Here is a 12,525-nt window from a genome sequence, read left to right on the forward strand (position 1 = left end):
CACCCACTCCTCCTTCTCTTGCTGCTTAGCAGGCCGGGCCAGTGCCTCCATTTCCCCTCCATGCTCCTGGAAAGATGGCGTCCGGGCCTCCCCTGGACCCTGTTCCAGGCCCAAGAAAGTATCCAGCGCCGTGGTGTGCAGCGGGGGGGGGCACCGATGCCTGCTGCGATGGTTTAATCCTCCGTGGTCCCATCCTGAGAGCCGGTGAGTAGGTTTATGCTTATGATAAGTGCTGATTTAGCTGAGGGTCAACAGGAGCTCCTCTTCCCCACGTCCACTCAGCTCAGCATCCTGGACACGCCCCCCGAGGGGTCCTTTTTAATATTTACAGCACGCAAAAAAATGTGCAAGTTTTATTTTGCACACTACCACCATTTTCTTACATTTCTTGAATATTTGGTAGAGTCCATACTTTCCATTAACACTAATCATATTTCTCTCATACATCCCTAGAAACATTTAATTGAAAAGAAATTTACAGAATTTTAAGATGGAAATTAGATAATCAAAGGCTTTCATTAAGAACTGCAGATGATCAAAATATGAAATGGAGCTCACATCAAATAATGCAATAAGATTTAAAAACAAGGATAAAAAAAACAAAACACAACGTAATAGTTTAGTCAATACTCCTACATTTTAATTAAACAAACCTGATTTCACTGTACTTCAGGTATTTAACATCAAGGACAAAGTTCTTTAAAAAGCACATATGACAAATGCTGATTGTTCTCCCATTTGGACTATAGATCTATTTTCAATTTCAACATATATCATCTAAAGCATTTATTAGAAATGTGCACCAGGATGAGTGATTTAAACAATTTATATACAAAAAAAAAATAAAAATGAAAATTTAGCAAACTGTATATATTACATGAAACTTCTTGGCAGCCATTTTGTCTTATGTTTCATATTTTCTGTAAACAAAAAGATAGAAGCATGGCATTTCTTTCTTTTCCACCATATTTGACAAGAATGATTCATTATTTTGCCTCCTGTAGTCTTATGGTTTGCTTTCCTTTGGCCTAAAACAAAAAATAAAACTATTTGAATTAAAGTGAAATAATGAACGATTCTAGTTTATTTTATTTATTTTAATAAAATGGACTAAACGAAAACTAACATAGCATTGTGTTTACAGTAATTAAAAATAAAAAATAAATAAATAAAATAAATCTAACAAAACCTTCAATGCCATTAATTTACTGGCCATGTGTGCACAAGAAATTGATTTTTTCTTAAGGAAAAACCGGACCCTTTGAAAGAATCCCGCACCTGCGGTAAAAAAAATGCACCAAAACTGCAACGAAATACGCATGCGGTTTTGCCGCGTTTTGTTGCGGATTTGCCTCAGTTTTTACCGCATGTTGGTCCCTGCGGGTTACCATTATCCATGGCAAAAAACGCAGGTACCTGCGGAAAAGAAGTGACATGCATATTAATTGCGCAGCGGAAATTCCGCGGGTAAATCCGCAGGTATAAAAAAAACACAGTGTGTGCTCAGCATTTTTTTATACCCATAGGTTTTGCTGGGAATGACTGCAGAAATGTTAGAAACATTTTCTGCAGCAAATCTGCGGTAAAATCTACGATAAATCCGCAGCGTGCGCACATAGCCTAAAGGCCTCGTCACACACAGAGATAAATCTTTGGCAGATCTGTGGTTGCAGTGAAATCATGGACATATTGTTCCATTTGTACACAGCCACAAACCTGGCACTGATTGTCCACAATTTCACTGCAACCACAGATCTGCCGCAGATATCTCTCTGTGTGTGACAGGGCCTTAAGTCTTATGCACACGTACATTTCCAATGTAGTCACTGCTCACACCATTTGCGGAGGTAGCCAGCTATAAGGCAGACATGTGGTAGAACTCCAATCTCGGATGTTTGACTGCTTAGATGCTGCACTCTCCATTGCCAACAGCATCCAAGTGGTTTACAGAGAGTATACCTCTTTCATTTCATATACCTTTTCATTCCATCACCCCACACCCCTTAATTATTGCTGATGACAGATCCTCATTACATTTACATCAGGGACAGAAATAATTCATTGTTTTTATTGCTCCATGGTCTAATTCGGATGTTCACTTTATTGTAGTATCTTGGTACCTTTGCCAACATGTCATTATGCAGCAAGGTGATTTGCGTATATCAGATGCCATAGTTTCTAATGTAGAATTCTCTAAAATAAAGCAACAGCGTGTGTAGACATCTACTACTGAATGACAGAGATTATAGTGATCATTTTTTTCCAAACAGCAGGTGCTAAATTTTAAAAGTTAAAATAATAAAAGAAACAAAAACAAAAGAAATAAACTAGAGGTTTGTTAGTAGCTCATCAGTCTATAAGCAGGAGGCTTCAAAATGTTAAAAATCACACGTTTACAGTTCATTGTGTTTTTCTTATGTCATGGTGGAAGAAAACTAATAAACATAGATTATAAAATCACAACTTTCCAAGTGTTAATGCCAGTCCCAGTCCAATCATGGACATGGAAGCAGTCATAATTTATGCCACTTCTCTAGTGAAAATTATATTTTTTCAGCAACACCACCTTCCCACTAACCTCTGAACACTTTAATTTATAGTGCTATAGTAAAAATGGAAAAAAATTGCTGAATTTTGTGACATTTCAAACTGTTTTATGGCAGATTTATGTTGTAAAATGTTTAACAACATGGTTCAGAGTTTTACCTTTCTATATAATTGCCCTATTCTGACTGTCTGTCTAAAAAATGACGTCATGCGCTGAAACCGCCTAAACCACGCCCACACAGCTCCAACAGGCCGAACCCACCCACACACCCACCCCTCACTCCACCTCACCCAATCAGCAGCGGCCCTGCATCACATCCCCCACACACCCACACCTTACTCACTCTACCCACACCCAATCAGCAGCGATGACCGCTCAATTAGGACACGCCCACGCGCCAAAAACCTGACAACGCCATAACGCAGCCGGCGGACAGGTACAAGGGACACTGCCATGGAAGCTCCCCACCCCTGACACGACGGAGCACAGTAAGCCCCGACCCATCATCACCGCACACATGCAGGCACTACCGCACCCATCATCACCGCACACACCCCGGCACTACCGCTCCTATCATCACCGCATACACCGGCACCCGTCATCCCCACACACACCCAGGCACTACTGCACCCATCATCACCACATGCATCCCGGCACTACTGCACCCATCATCACCGCACACACCCCAGCACTACTGCACCCATCATCACCGCACACACCCTGGCACTACAGCCCCCATCATCACCACACGCATCCCGGCACTACTGCCCACTGCACCCATCATCACCGCACACACGCAGGCACTACTGCGCCCATCATCACCGTACACACCCCGGCACTACTGCACCCATCATCACTGTACACACCCCAGCACTACCGCCCCCATCATCACCGCACACACCGGCACTACCGCACCCATCATCACCGCACACACGCAGGCACTACCGCACCCATCATCACCGCACACACCCCGACACTACCGTTCCCATCATTACCGCACACACCGGCACCCATCATCACCACACACACCCAGGCACTACTGCACCCATCATCACTGCACACACCCCAGCACTACTGCACCCATCATCACCGCACACACCCTGGCACTACAGCCTCCATCATCACCACACACACCCCGGCACTACTGCACCCATCATCATCGCACACACACAGGCACTACCGCACCCATCATCACCGTACACACCCCGCCACTACTGCACCCATCATCAGTGTACACACCCCGGCACTACCGCACCCATCATCACTGTACACACCCCGGCACTACCTCACTCCTCATCACCGTACACACCCCGGCACTACTGCACCCATCATCACCGTACACACCCCAGCACTACCGCCCCCATCATCACCGCACACACCGGCACTACCGTCCCCATCATCACCGCACACACACTGGCAGTACCGCAGTCATTACCGGACACACACCGGCACTACCGCCCCCATCATCTCCGCACACACCCCGGCACTACTGCACCCATCATCACCATACACACCCCGGCACTACCGCACCCATCATCACTGTACACACCCCGGCACTACCGCACCCATCATCACCGTACACACCCCGGCACTACTGCACCCATCATCACTGTACACACCCAAAGCACTACCGCCCCCATCATCACCGCACACACACTGGCACTACCGCAGTCATCATCACCGGACACACACCGGCACTACCGCACCCATCATCATCGCACACACCGGCACTACCCACCAATCACCGCACACACCGGCATTACCTCAGTGACGTCCCCGCTCATAGCGCGACACACTTCAGTTTCTGCGTGGAGCTCACAGAGAGACAGACGGTGTTCTACTTCCGCTCCTGTCAGCTTCATGTAGCAGAGCTTAAAGTGTCGTGGGACCTCTGTGGATTACGTCGGACCTGCAGGGGTATTTGAGCATTTTAATAAAGTGGTGAAAGGGGGTGTTTTTTGTCTTTTATTCCAAATAAATGATTTTTTCGGGTGTATGTGTTTATTTTCTTTAACTTACGGGTTAATCATGGAAGGTATCTCGGGGAGATGCCTGCCATGATTAACCTAGGACTTAGTGGTAGCTATGGGCTGCCATTAACTCCTTATTACCCTGAATGCCACCGCACCAGGGCAATTCGGGATGAGCCGGGTAGAGTCCCGGGACTGTCGCATCTAATGGATGCGGCAATTCCGGGCGGCTGATGGCTGATATTTTTAGGCTGGGGGGCTCCCCATAACATGGGGCTCCCCATCCTGAGAATACCAGCCTTCAGCCGTGTGGCTTTACCCTAGCTGGTAAATTAGGGGGAACCGCACGCCGTTTTTTTCAATTTATTTATTTAATTTATTGTACTGCACGATATAGACCCACCCACCGGCGGCTGTGATTGGTTAGAGTGAGACAGCTGTAACTCAGTCTGGGAAAGTGTGACTGCAACCAATCATAGGCGTTGGTGAGTGGGGGAACCAGGGAATATGAGATGGAATAATGAGCGGCCGGCATTTTCAAAAGAGAAGCCGCCAGAGCAGTGTGACAGCTGTGCAGCGCCGCGCCGGTGATCAGTGAGTATGAGAGAGGGGGGAGAGAGACCAGGAGTGATTTTAAACGATTTTGATAGTTCTGCTGGACATGTTGAGCATGATCAGTAGAACATGACGGAATCAGTCACCGGATTCCGCCGCTTAGTGCATTGCGGCGGAATCCGCCACCATAGACTATCATTAGACACCTTGGTGGATTCTAACGGAATCCGTCAAGGTGCGTTATTTTTACGACCCAAAAAGCGCTACATGCAGCATTCCCTCTGCTCGACGCTGTGTCAAAATAACGACTCCGCGTCATCCAGCGGATGCAACGCAGACACGTGTGTTACTGTGCGTCGTCAATACAAGTCTATGGAGAATAGCGCAGTGCGTTAACGGACTGCGCAATTCTTCATAGTGGCGGATTGCGCTGAACGCAAGTGTGAAAGCGCCCTACGCCACAGAGGGACGGGGATCGAAGGAGACACAGCTGCAGGGCTTCCCCACGACACAGAGACACACAGAGGGAGGGGGACCGGAGGAGACGCAGCTGCGGCACACTAGGAACCCAGCACTCCGGGACGCAGCTCTCCCACTAACCAATGATAAATGCACGGGAAGCACATGGCTACTTAAAGATTAACACTGCTCTGAATGTTAAGGAGCCGCTCAATACTATTCATGAGCCGCTCATTACTATTCAAGAGCGGCTACTTAACATTCACTGCAGTGTTAATATTTAAGTAGCCATGTGATTTCCCTGCATTCATCCATGGTTTGTGGGAGAGCTGCATCCCGGAGTGCTCATGAGCCAATCATTACTATTCATGGCCACCGGAAAATGAAGCCACACGCACACACACACACACACACACACACACACAGCCCAACACAAACACACACACAGGCACACAAACCACCACGCACACACACACACACACACACAACCCCTTCTCATATCAAACTTGCCCCACACACACACACACACACACACACACACACACACACACAACCACCCACACATCGCCCCACAATCACACGCCCCCAAACACACACCGCGGCACACATACTAATACACACACCGCACAAAACACCGCCCCACAACACACACACATCGCCCCACATACGCACCGCAATACACACACACACCGTGCAACACAAACACCGCCCTACACAGACACCCACATACCAGGATGGGGGCCATACAAGGATGGAGACTATACCAGGATGGGACAGAGACCAGGATGCTGCATACACAAGGATCCTGCCTATGCCACGATGGGGCCACATACCAGGATGGGGCCACATACCAGCATCAACCCACATACCAGGATGGGGGCCATACAAGAATGGAGACTATACCCGGATGGGACACAGACCAGGATGCTGCATACACAAGGATCCTACCTATACCACGATGGGAGGATGTCAGGATGGACCACGATGGGGGCACATACCAGCATGGGGCCACAACACAGCATCAGCCCACATACCAGGCCAACCCACACCTCCCAAAGCCAAAGCCTGCAACTCACCGCCGGCCACAGTGGAAAAGCGGAGCGGACGCCACACAGGAGCGAGCAGCCGGCGGACAGGTACAAGGGACACCTTAGGAAACATTCTGGATGGTGATTATACCGGGAGGCTGCCCACACCAGATTGCGCACACAGACCAGGATGGGGTTACATGTCAGGATGGTGGCTGCACCACGATGGGGGCACATACCAGCATGGGGCCACATCAAAGCATCAGCCCACATACCAGGATGAGGGCCATACAAGGATGCAGTCTATACCAAGATGGGACACAGACCAGGATGCTTTCATACACAAGGATCCTGCCTATACCACGATGGGGGGACAGTATACGTTGTACAAAAGTGATGCTTCAGTGGATGTAGACAATGAGAATGAACGAGAGCACTATCCAGTTGAATTTTTGAATAGTCTAATGCCATCAGGAATGCCATCCCACAGACTTCAATTGAAAGTTGGAACAATCATCATGTTGCTGCGCAATCTCAATACAAAAAAGGGTCTCTGTAACGGAACTCGCCTTATTGTTACTGGAATGCATTCCCACGTAATTCAAGCCAGAGTGATCACTTGATCTGCACAAGGAGACAAAGTCTTCATTCCACGCATTGATTTATGTCCTTCCGACACCCGTCTTCCATTTAGGCTTAGCCGACGACAGTTTCCCCTCAAACCAGCATTTGCCATGACAATCAACAAGTCACAAAGTCAAACTCTTCACTGTATTGGCATTTATCTCCCTGAGCCCGTTTTTGGACATGGCCAACTGTACGTAGCATTTTCACAAGTTCAAACACGAGCCAACGTCAAAGTGCAAATTTTGGACACACCAATACAAGACAAATTACTAAAAGATAGTGACAAGGTTTTCACACGCAATGTCGTGTACAAGAATATTTTTCAATGATATTGCTAAATCACACAGTATACTGTTAATGCAGTTAGTTCCCAACAATATTTAGTTACATACAGTTATATCTTCATGTTAAACATTCACAATAAAATTTATCTTTGACCAAAAATATATTGTGTCTTCCTTCCATTATTAGTCAAAAATCATACATTAACTACACAATAAATTCTAGAATACACGATGCATTAGAATCGAGCCACCATCTAGTATTTAATATTACCATTTTATTATTACTTTAGTCAGAACCCTAACCCTATTATTTTTTGCTCCGAAATATGGGTTAGAGCTTATTTTGAGGGGATGTCTTACTTTTTTTCCTCCCCATGAAAAACAACCCACATTTTGTCCTTCAACAAACAAAAACAAATAATTTATTCAAATATCATCAGGTCATCACACAAGAAGGGAATTTTGTTACTTACCGTAAATTCCTTTTCTTCTAGCTCTTATTGGGAGACCCAGACGATTGGGGTATAGCTACTGCCCTCCGGAGGCCACACAAAGCACTACACTAAAAAGTGCAAGGCCCCTCCCCTTCTGGCTATACCCCCCCGTGGTATCACGGGTACTCCAGTTTTAGTGCCAAAGCAAGAAGGAGGAAGCCAATAACTGGTTTAAACAAATTAACTCCGAGAAACATCGGAGAACTGAAAAAACCGTTCAACATGAACAACATGTGTACCCGCAAACAACAAAAAAATCCCGAAGGACAACAGGGCGGGTGCTGGGTCTCCCAATAAGAGCTAGAAGAAAAGGAATTTACGGTAAGTAACAAAATTCCCTTCTTCTTCAGCGCTCTATTGGGAGACCCAGACGATTGGGACGTCCAAAAGCTGTCCCTGGGTGGGTAAAGAAATACCTCATGTTAGAGCTGCAAAAAAACAGCCCTCCCCTACGGGGATGTCACTGCCGCCTGCAGGACTCTTCTACCTAAGCTGGCATCCGCCGAAGCATAGGTATGCACCTGATAATGCTTGGTGAAAGTGTGCAGACTGGACCAGGTTGCTGCCTGGCACACCTGTTGAGCCGAAGCCTGGTGACGTAATGCCCAGGACGCACCCACGGCTCTGGTTGAGTGGGCTTTTAGCCCTGAAGGAACCGGAAGCCCCGCAGAGCGGTAGGCCTCTAGAATTGGTTCTTTGATCCATCGAGCCAGGGTGGCTTTAGAAGCCTGCAATCCCTTGCGCGGACCAGCGACAAGGACAAAAAGTGCATCGGAACGGCGTATGGGCGCCGTTCGGGAGATGTAGATTCTGAGTGCTCTCACCAGATCTAGCAAACGTAAGTCCTTTTCATACCGGTGAACCGGATGAGAGTAAAAGGAAGGCAAGGATATATCCTGATTAAGATGAAACGAGGATACGACCTTAGGGAGAAACTCCGGAATGGGGCGCAGCACTACCTTGTCCTGGTGGAACACCAGGAAAGGAGCCTTGGATGACAAAGCTGCCAGCTCAGACACTCGCCGAAGCGATGTGATCGCGACAAGAAACGCCACTTTCTGTGACAGTCGAGAAAAGGAAACGTCCTTTAGAGGCTCGGAGGGGGGCTTTTGCAGAGCAACAAGTACTCTGTTCAGATCCCATGGATCTAACGGCCGCTTGTACGGGGGCACAATATGACAGACCCCCTGTAGGAACGTGCGCACCTTAGGAAGACGTGCTAGACGCTTCTGAAAAAACACAGACAGTGCCGAGACTTGCCCTTTAAGGGAACTGAGCGACAAGCCCTTTTCCAACCCCGATTGCAGGAAGGAAAGAAAGGTGGGCAATGCAAATGGCCAAGGGGATACTCTCTGTGCAGAGCACCAAGATAAGAAAATCTTCCACGTCCTGTGGTAGATCTTAGCAGACGTTGACTTCCTAGCCTGTCTCATTGTGGCTACGACTCCTTGAGATAATCCTGCAGACGCTAGGATCCAGGACTCAATGGCCACACAGTCAGGTTCAGGGCCGCAGAATTCTGATGGAAAAACGGCCCTTGGGACAGTAAGTCTGGTCGGTCTGGCAGTGACCACGGTCGACCGACCGTGAGATGCCACAGATCCGGATACCACGATCTCCTCGGCCAGTCTGGGGCGACGAGTATGACGCGGCTGCAATCGGATCTGATCTTGCGTAACACTCTGGGCAAGAGTGCCAGAGGTGGGAAGACGTATGGGAGCCGGAACTGCGACCAATCTTGAACTAATGCGTCTGCCGCCAGAGCTCTTTGATCGCGCGACCTCGCCATGAATGCCGGGACCTTGTTGTTGTGCCGGGACGCCATTAGGTCGACGTCCGGCACTCCCCATCGGCGACAGATTTCCTGAAACACGTCCGGGTGAAGGGACCATTCCCCTGCGTCCATGCCCTGGCGACTGAGGAAGTCTGCTTCCCAGTTTTCTACGCCGGGGATGTGAACTGCGGATATGGTGGAGGCCGTGGCTTCCACCCACATCAGAATCCGCCGGACTTCCTGGAAGGCTTGCCGACTGCGTGTCCCCCCTTGGTGGTTGATGTATGCCACCGCTGTGGAGTTGTCCGACTGAATTCGGATCTGCCTTCCTTCCAGCCACTGCTGGAAGGCTAGTAGGGCAAGATACACTGCTCTGATTTCCAGAACATTGATCTGAAGGGTGGACTCCTGCGGAGTCCACGTCCCCTGAGCCCTGTGGTGGAGAAACACTGCTCCCCACCCTGACAGACTCGCATCTGTCGTGACCACTGCCCAGGATGGGGGCAGGAAGGATCTTCCCTGAGACAATGAGGTGGGAAGGAGCCACCATTGTAGAGAGTCCTTGGCCGTCTGGGAAAGAGAGACTTTCCTGTCCAGGGACGTTGACTTCCCGTCCCATTGGCGGAGAATGTCCCATTGAAGTGGGCGCAGATGAAACTGCGCAAAGGGAACTGCTTCCATGGCTGCCACCATCTTCCCGAGGAAGTGCATGAGGCGCCGTAAGGGGTGCGACTGGCCCTGAAGGAGGGATTGCACCCCTGTCTGTAGTGACCGCTGCTTGTTCAGCGGAAGCTTCACTCTCGCTGCTCGAGTATGGAACTCCATGCCAAGATACGTTAGTGACTGTGTCGGTGACAGAGTTGACTTTGGAAAGTTGATGATCCATCCGAAAGTCTGTAGAGTCTCTAGCGTAGCATGTAGACTGAGTTGGCATGCCTCTTGAGAGGGTGCCTTGACAAGTAGATCGTCTAGGTAAGGGATCACCGAGTGTCCCTGAGAGTGCAAGACTGCTACCACTGCCGCCATGACCTTGGTGAAAACCCGTGGGGCTGTCGCCAGACCGAATGGCAGAGCTACGAACTGAAGATGTTCGTTTCCTATCACAAAACGTAGAAAACGTTGATGTTCTGTAGCAATTGGCACGTGGAGATAAGCATCTTTGATGTCTATTGAGGCAAGGAAGTCTCCTTGAGACATTGAGGCCACGACAGAGCGGAGGGTTTCCATCCGGAACCGCCTGGCGTGCACATGTTTGTTGAGCAGCTTTAGATCCAGAACAGGACGGAACGAGCCGTCCTTTTTTGGAACCACAAAGAGATTGGAGTAAAACCCTCGCCCTTGTTCCTGAGGCGGTACAGGAACCACTACTCCTTCCGCTCTTAGGGAGTCCACCGCCTGCAGCAGGGCATCTGCTCGGTCTGGATGTGGGGAGGTTCTGAAGAACCGAGCTGGAGGACGAGAACTGAACTCGATTCTGTACCCGCGCGACAAAATGTCTGTCACCCACCGGTCTTTGACCTGTGACATCCAAATGACGGAAAAGCGGGAGAGCCTGCCCCCGACCGGAGATGCGGAGGGGGGGAGCTGGAAGTCATGAGGTGGCCGCTTTGGAAGCGGTTCCTCCATTTGCTTTCTTGGGGCGCGCGTGAGCCCGCCAGGAATCTGAGCTTCTTTGCGTCCTCTGAGTCCCTTTGGACGAGGAGAATTGTGTCTTGCCCGAACCTCGAAAGGACTGAAACCTCTGCTGCCACTTTTTCTGCTGAGGTTTGCTTGTTCTGGGCTGGGGTAAAGAAGAGTCTTTACCCTTGGACTGTTTAATGATGTCAGCCAATGGTTCGCCAAACAGTCTATCTCTAGATAAAGGCAGGCTGGTTAAACATTTTTTGGAACCAGCATCTGCTTTCCAGTCCTTTAACCACAAGGCTCTGCGCAAAACTACCGAATTGGCGGACGCCATTGAGGTGCGGCTGGTAGATTCTAGGACCGCATTGATAGCGTAAGACGCGAACGCGGACATCTGCGAGGTAAGGGACGCCACTTGCGGCACCGCTGGATGTAAGATAGCATCCACTTTTGCTAAACCAGCTGAAATAGCTTGGAGTGCCCATACGGCTGCGAATGCTGGAGCAAACGACGCGCCGATAGCTTCATAGACAGATTTTAACCAAAGGTCCATCTGTCTGTCATTGGCATCCTTAAGTGAAGCGCCATCCTCCACTGCAACTATGGATCAAGCTGCAAGTTTGGAAATCGGGGGGTCAACTTTTGGACACTGGGTCCAGCGCTTGACCACATCAGGGGGAAAAGGAAAACGTGTATCCTTAGAACGTTTAGAGAAACGCCTTTCTGGATGAGCGTCGTGTTTCTGGATTGACTCTCTGAAGTCAGAGTGATCCAAGAAAGCACTTAATTTACGCTTGGGATAGAGGAAACGAAACTTCTCCTGCTCTGCAGCTGCCTCCTCTGCTGAAGGGGCTGGGGGAGAAATATCTAACAGTCTATTGATGGCTGAGATAAGATCGTTTACCATGGCGTCCCCATCCGGGGTATCCAGATTGAGAGGGGTTCCAGGATAAGACTCCTGATCACTCTCATCAGACGCATCACAGGGAGACTGATTGCGCTGAGACCCTGAGCAGTGTGATGACGTTGAGGGTCTTTCCCAGCGAGCTCGCTTAGGGTGGCTGGGGCTATCATCTGAGTCATAATACTCAGCCTGTGAAGCCGGGGACCCCCTTGCAGTCTGGATTAAATCCAACTGAGGGGGATTAGAGGACAGAGACCTC

The 12,525-nt window shown here is 49.1% G+C and overlaps 1 protein-coding gene across 4 annotated transcripts in view; it reads right to left on the reverse strand.

Annotated features, from left to right (window-relative positions):
• Positions 1 to 618: 618 nt before the first annotated feature.
• Positions 619 to 12,525, reverse strand: part of UCHL5 (ubiquitin C-terminal hydrolase L5) — a 578,874-nt gene continuing 566,967 nt past the window's right edge. For all 4 annotated transcript variants that reach the window (XM_075321965.1, XM_075321962.1, XM_075321964.1 and 1 more), the window contains one exon: positions 619 to 1,028. In XM_075321965.1, coding sequence (XP_075178080.1) covers positions 987 to 1,028 — 42 coding nt within the window. In that variant the 3' untranslated portion in view covers positions 619 to 986. The remainder of the gene's footprint in view (positions 1,029 to 12,525) is intronic.

Source organism: Anomaloglossus baeobatrachus, chromosome 8, assembly GCF_048569485.1.
Source record: "Anomaloglossus baeobatrachus isolate aAnoBae1 chromosome 8, aAnoBae1.hap1, whole genome shotgun sequence".
Lineage (NCBI taxonomy): Eukaryota > Metazoa > Chordata > Amphibia > Anura > Aromobatidae > Anomaloglossus > Anomaloglossus baeobatrachus.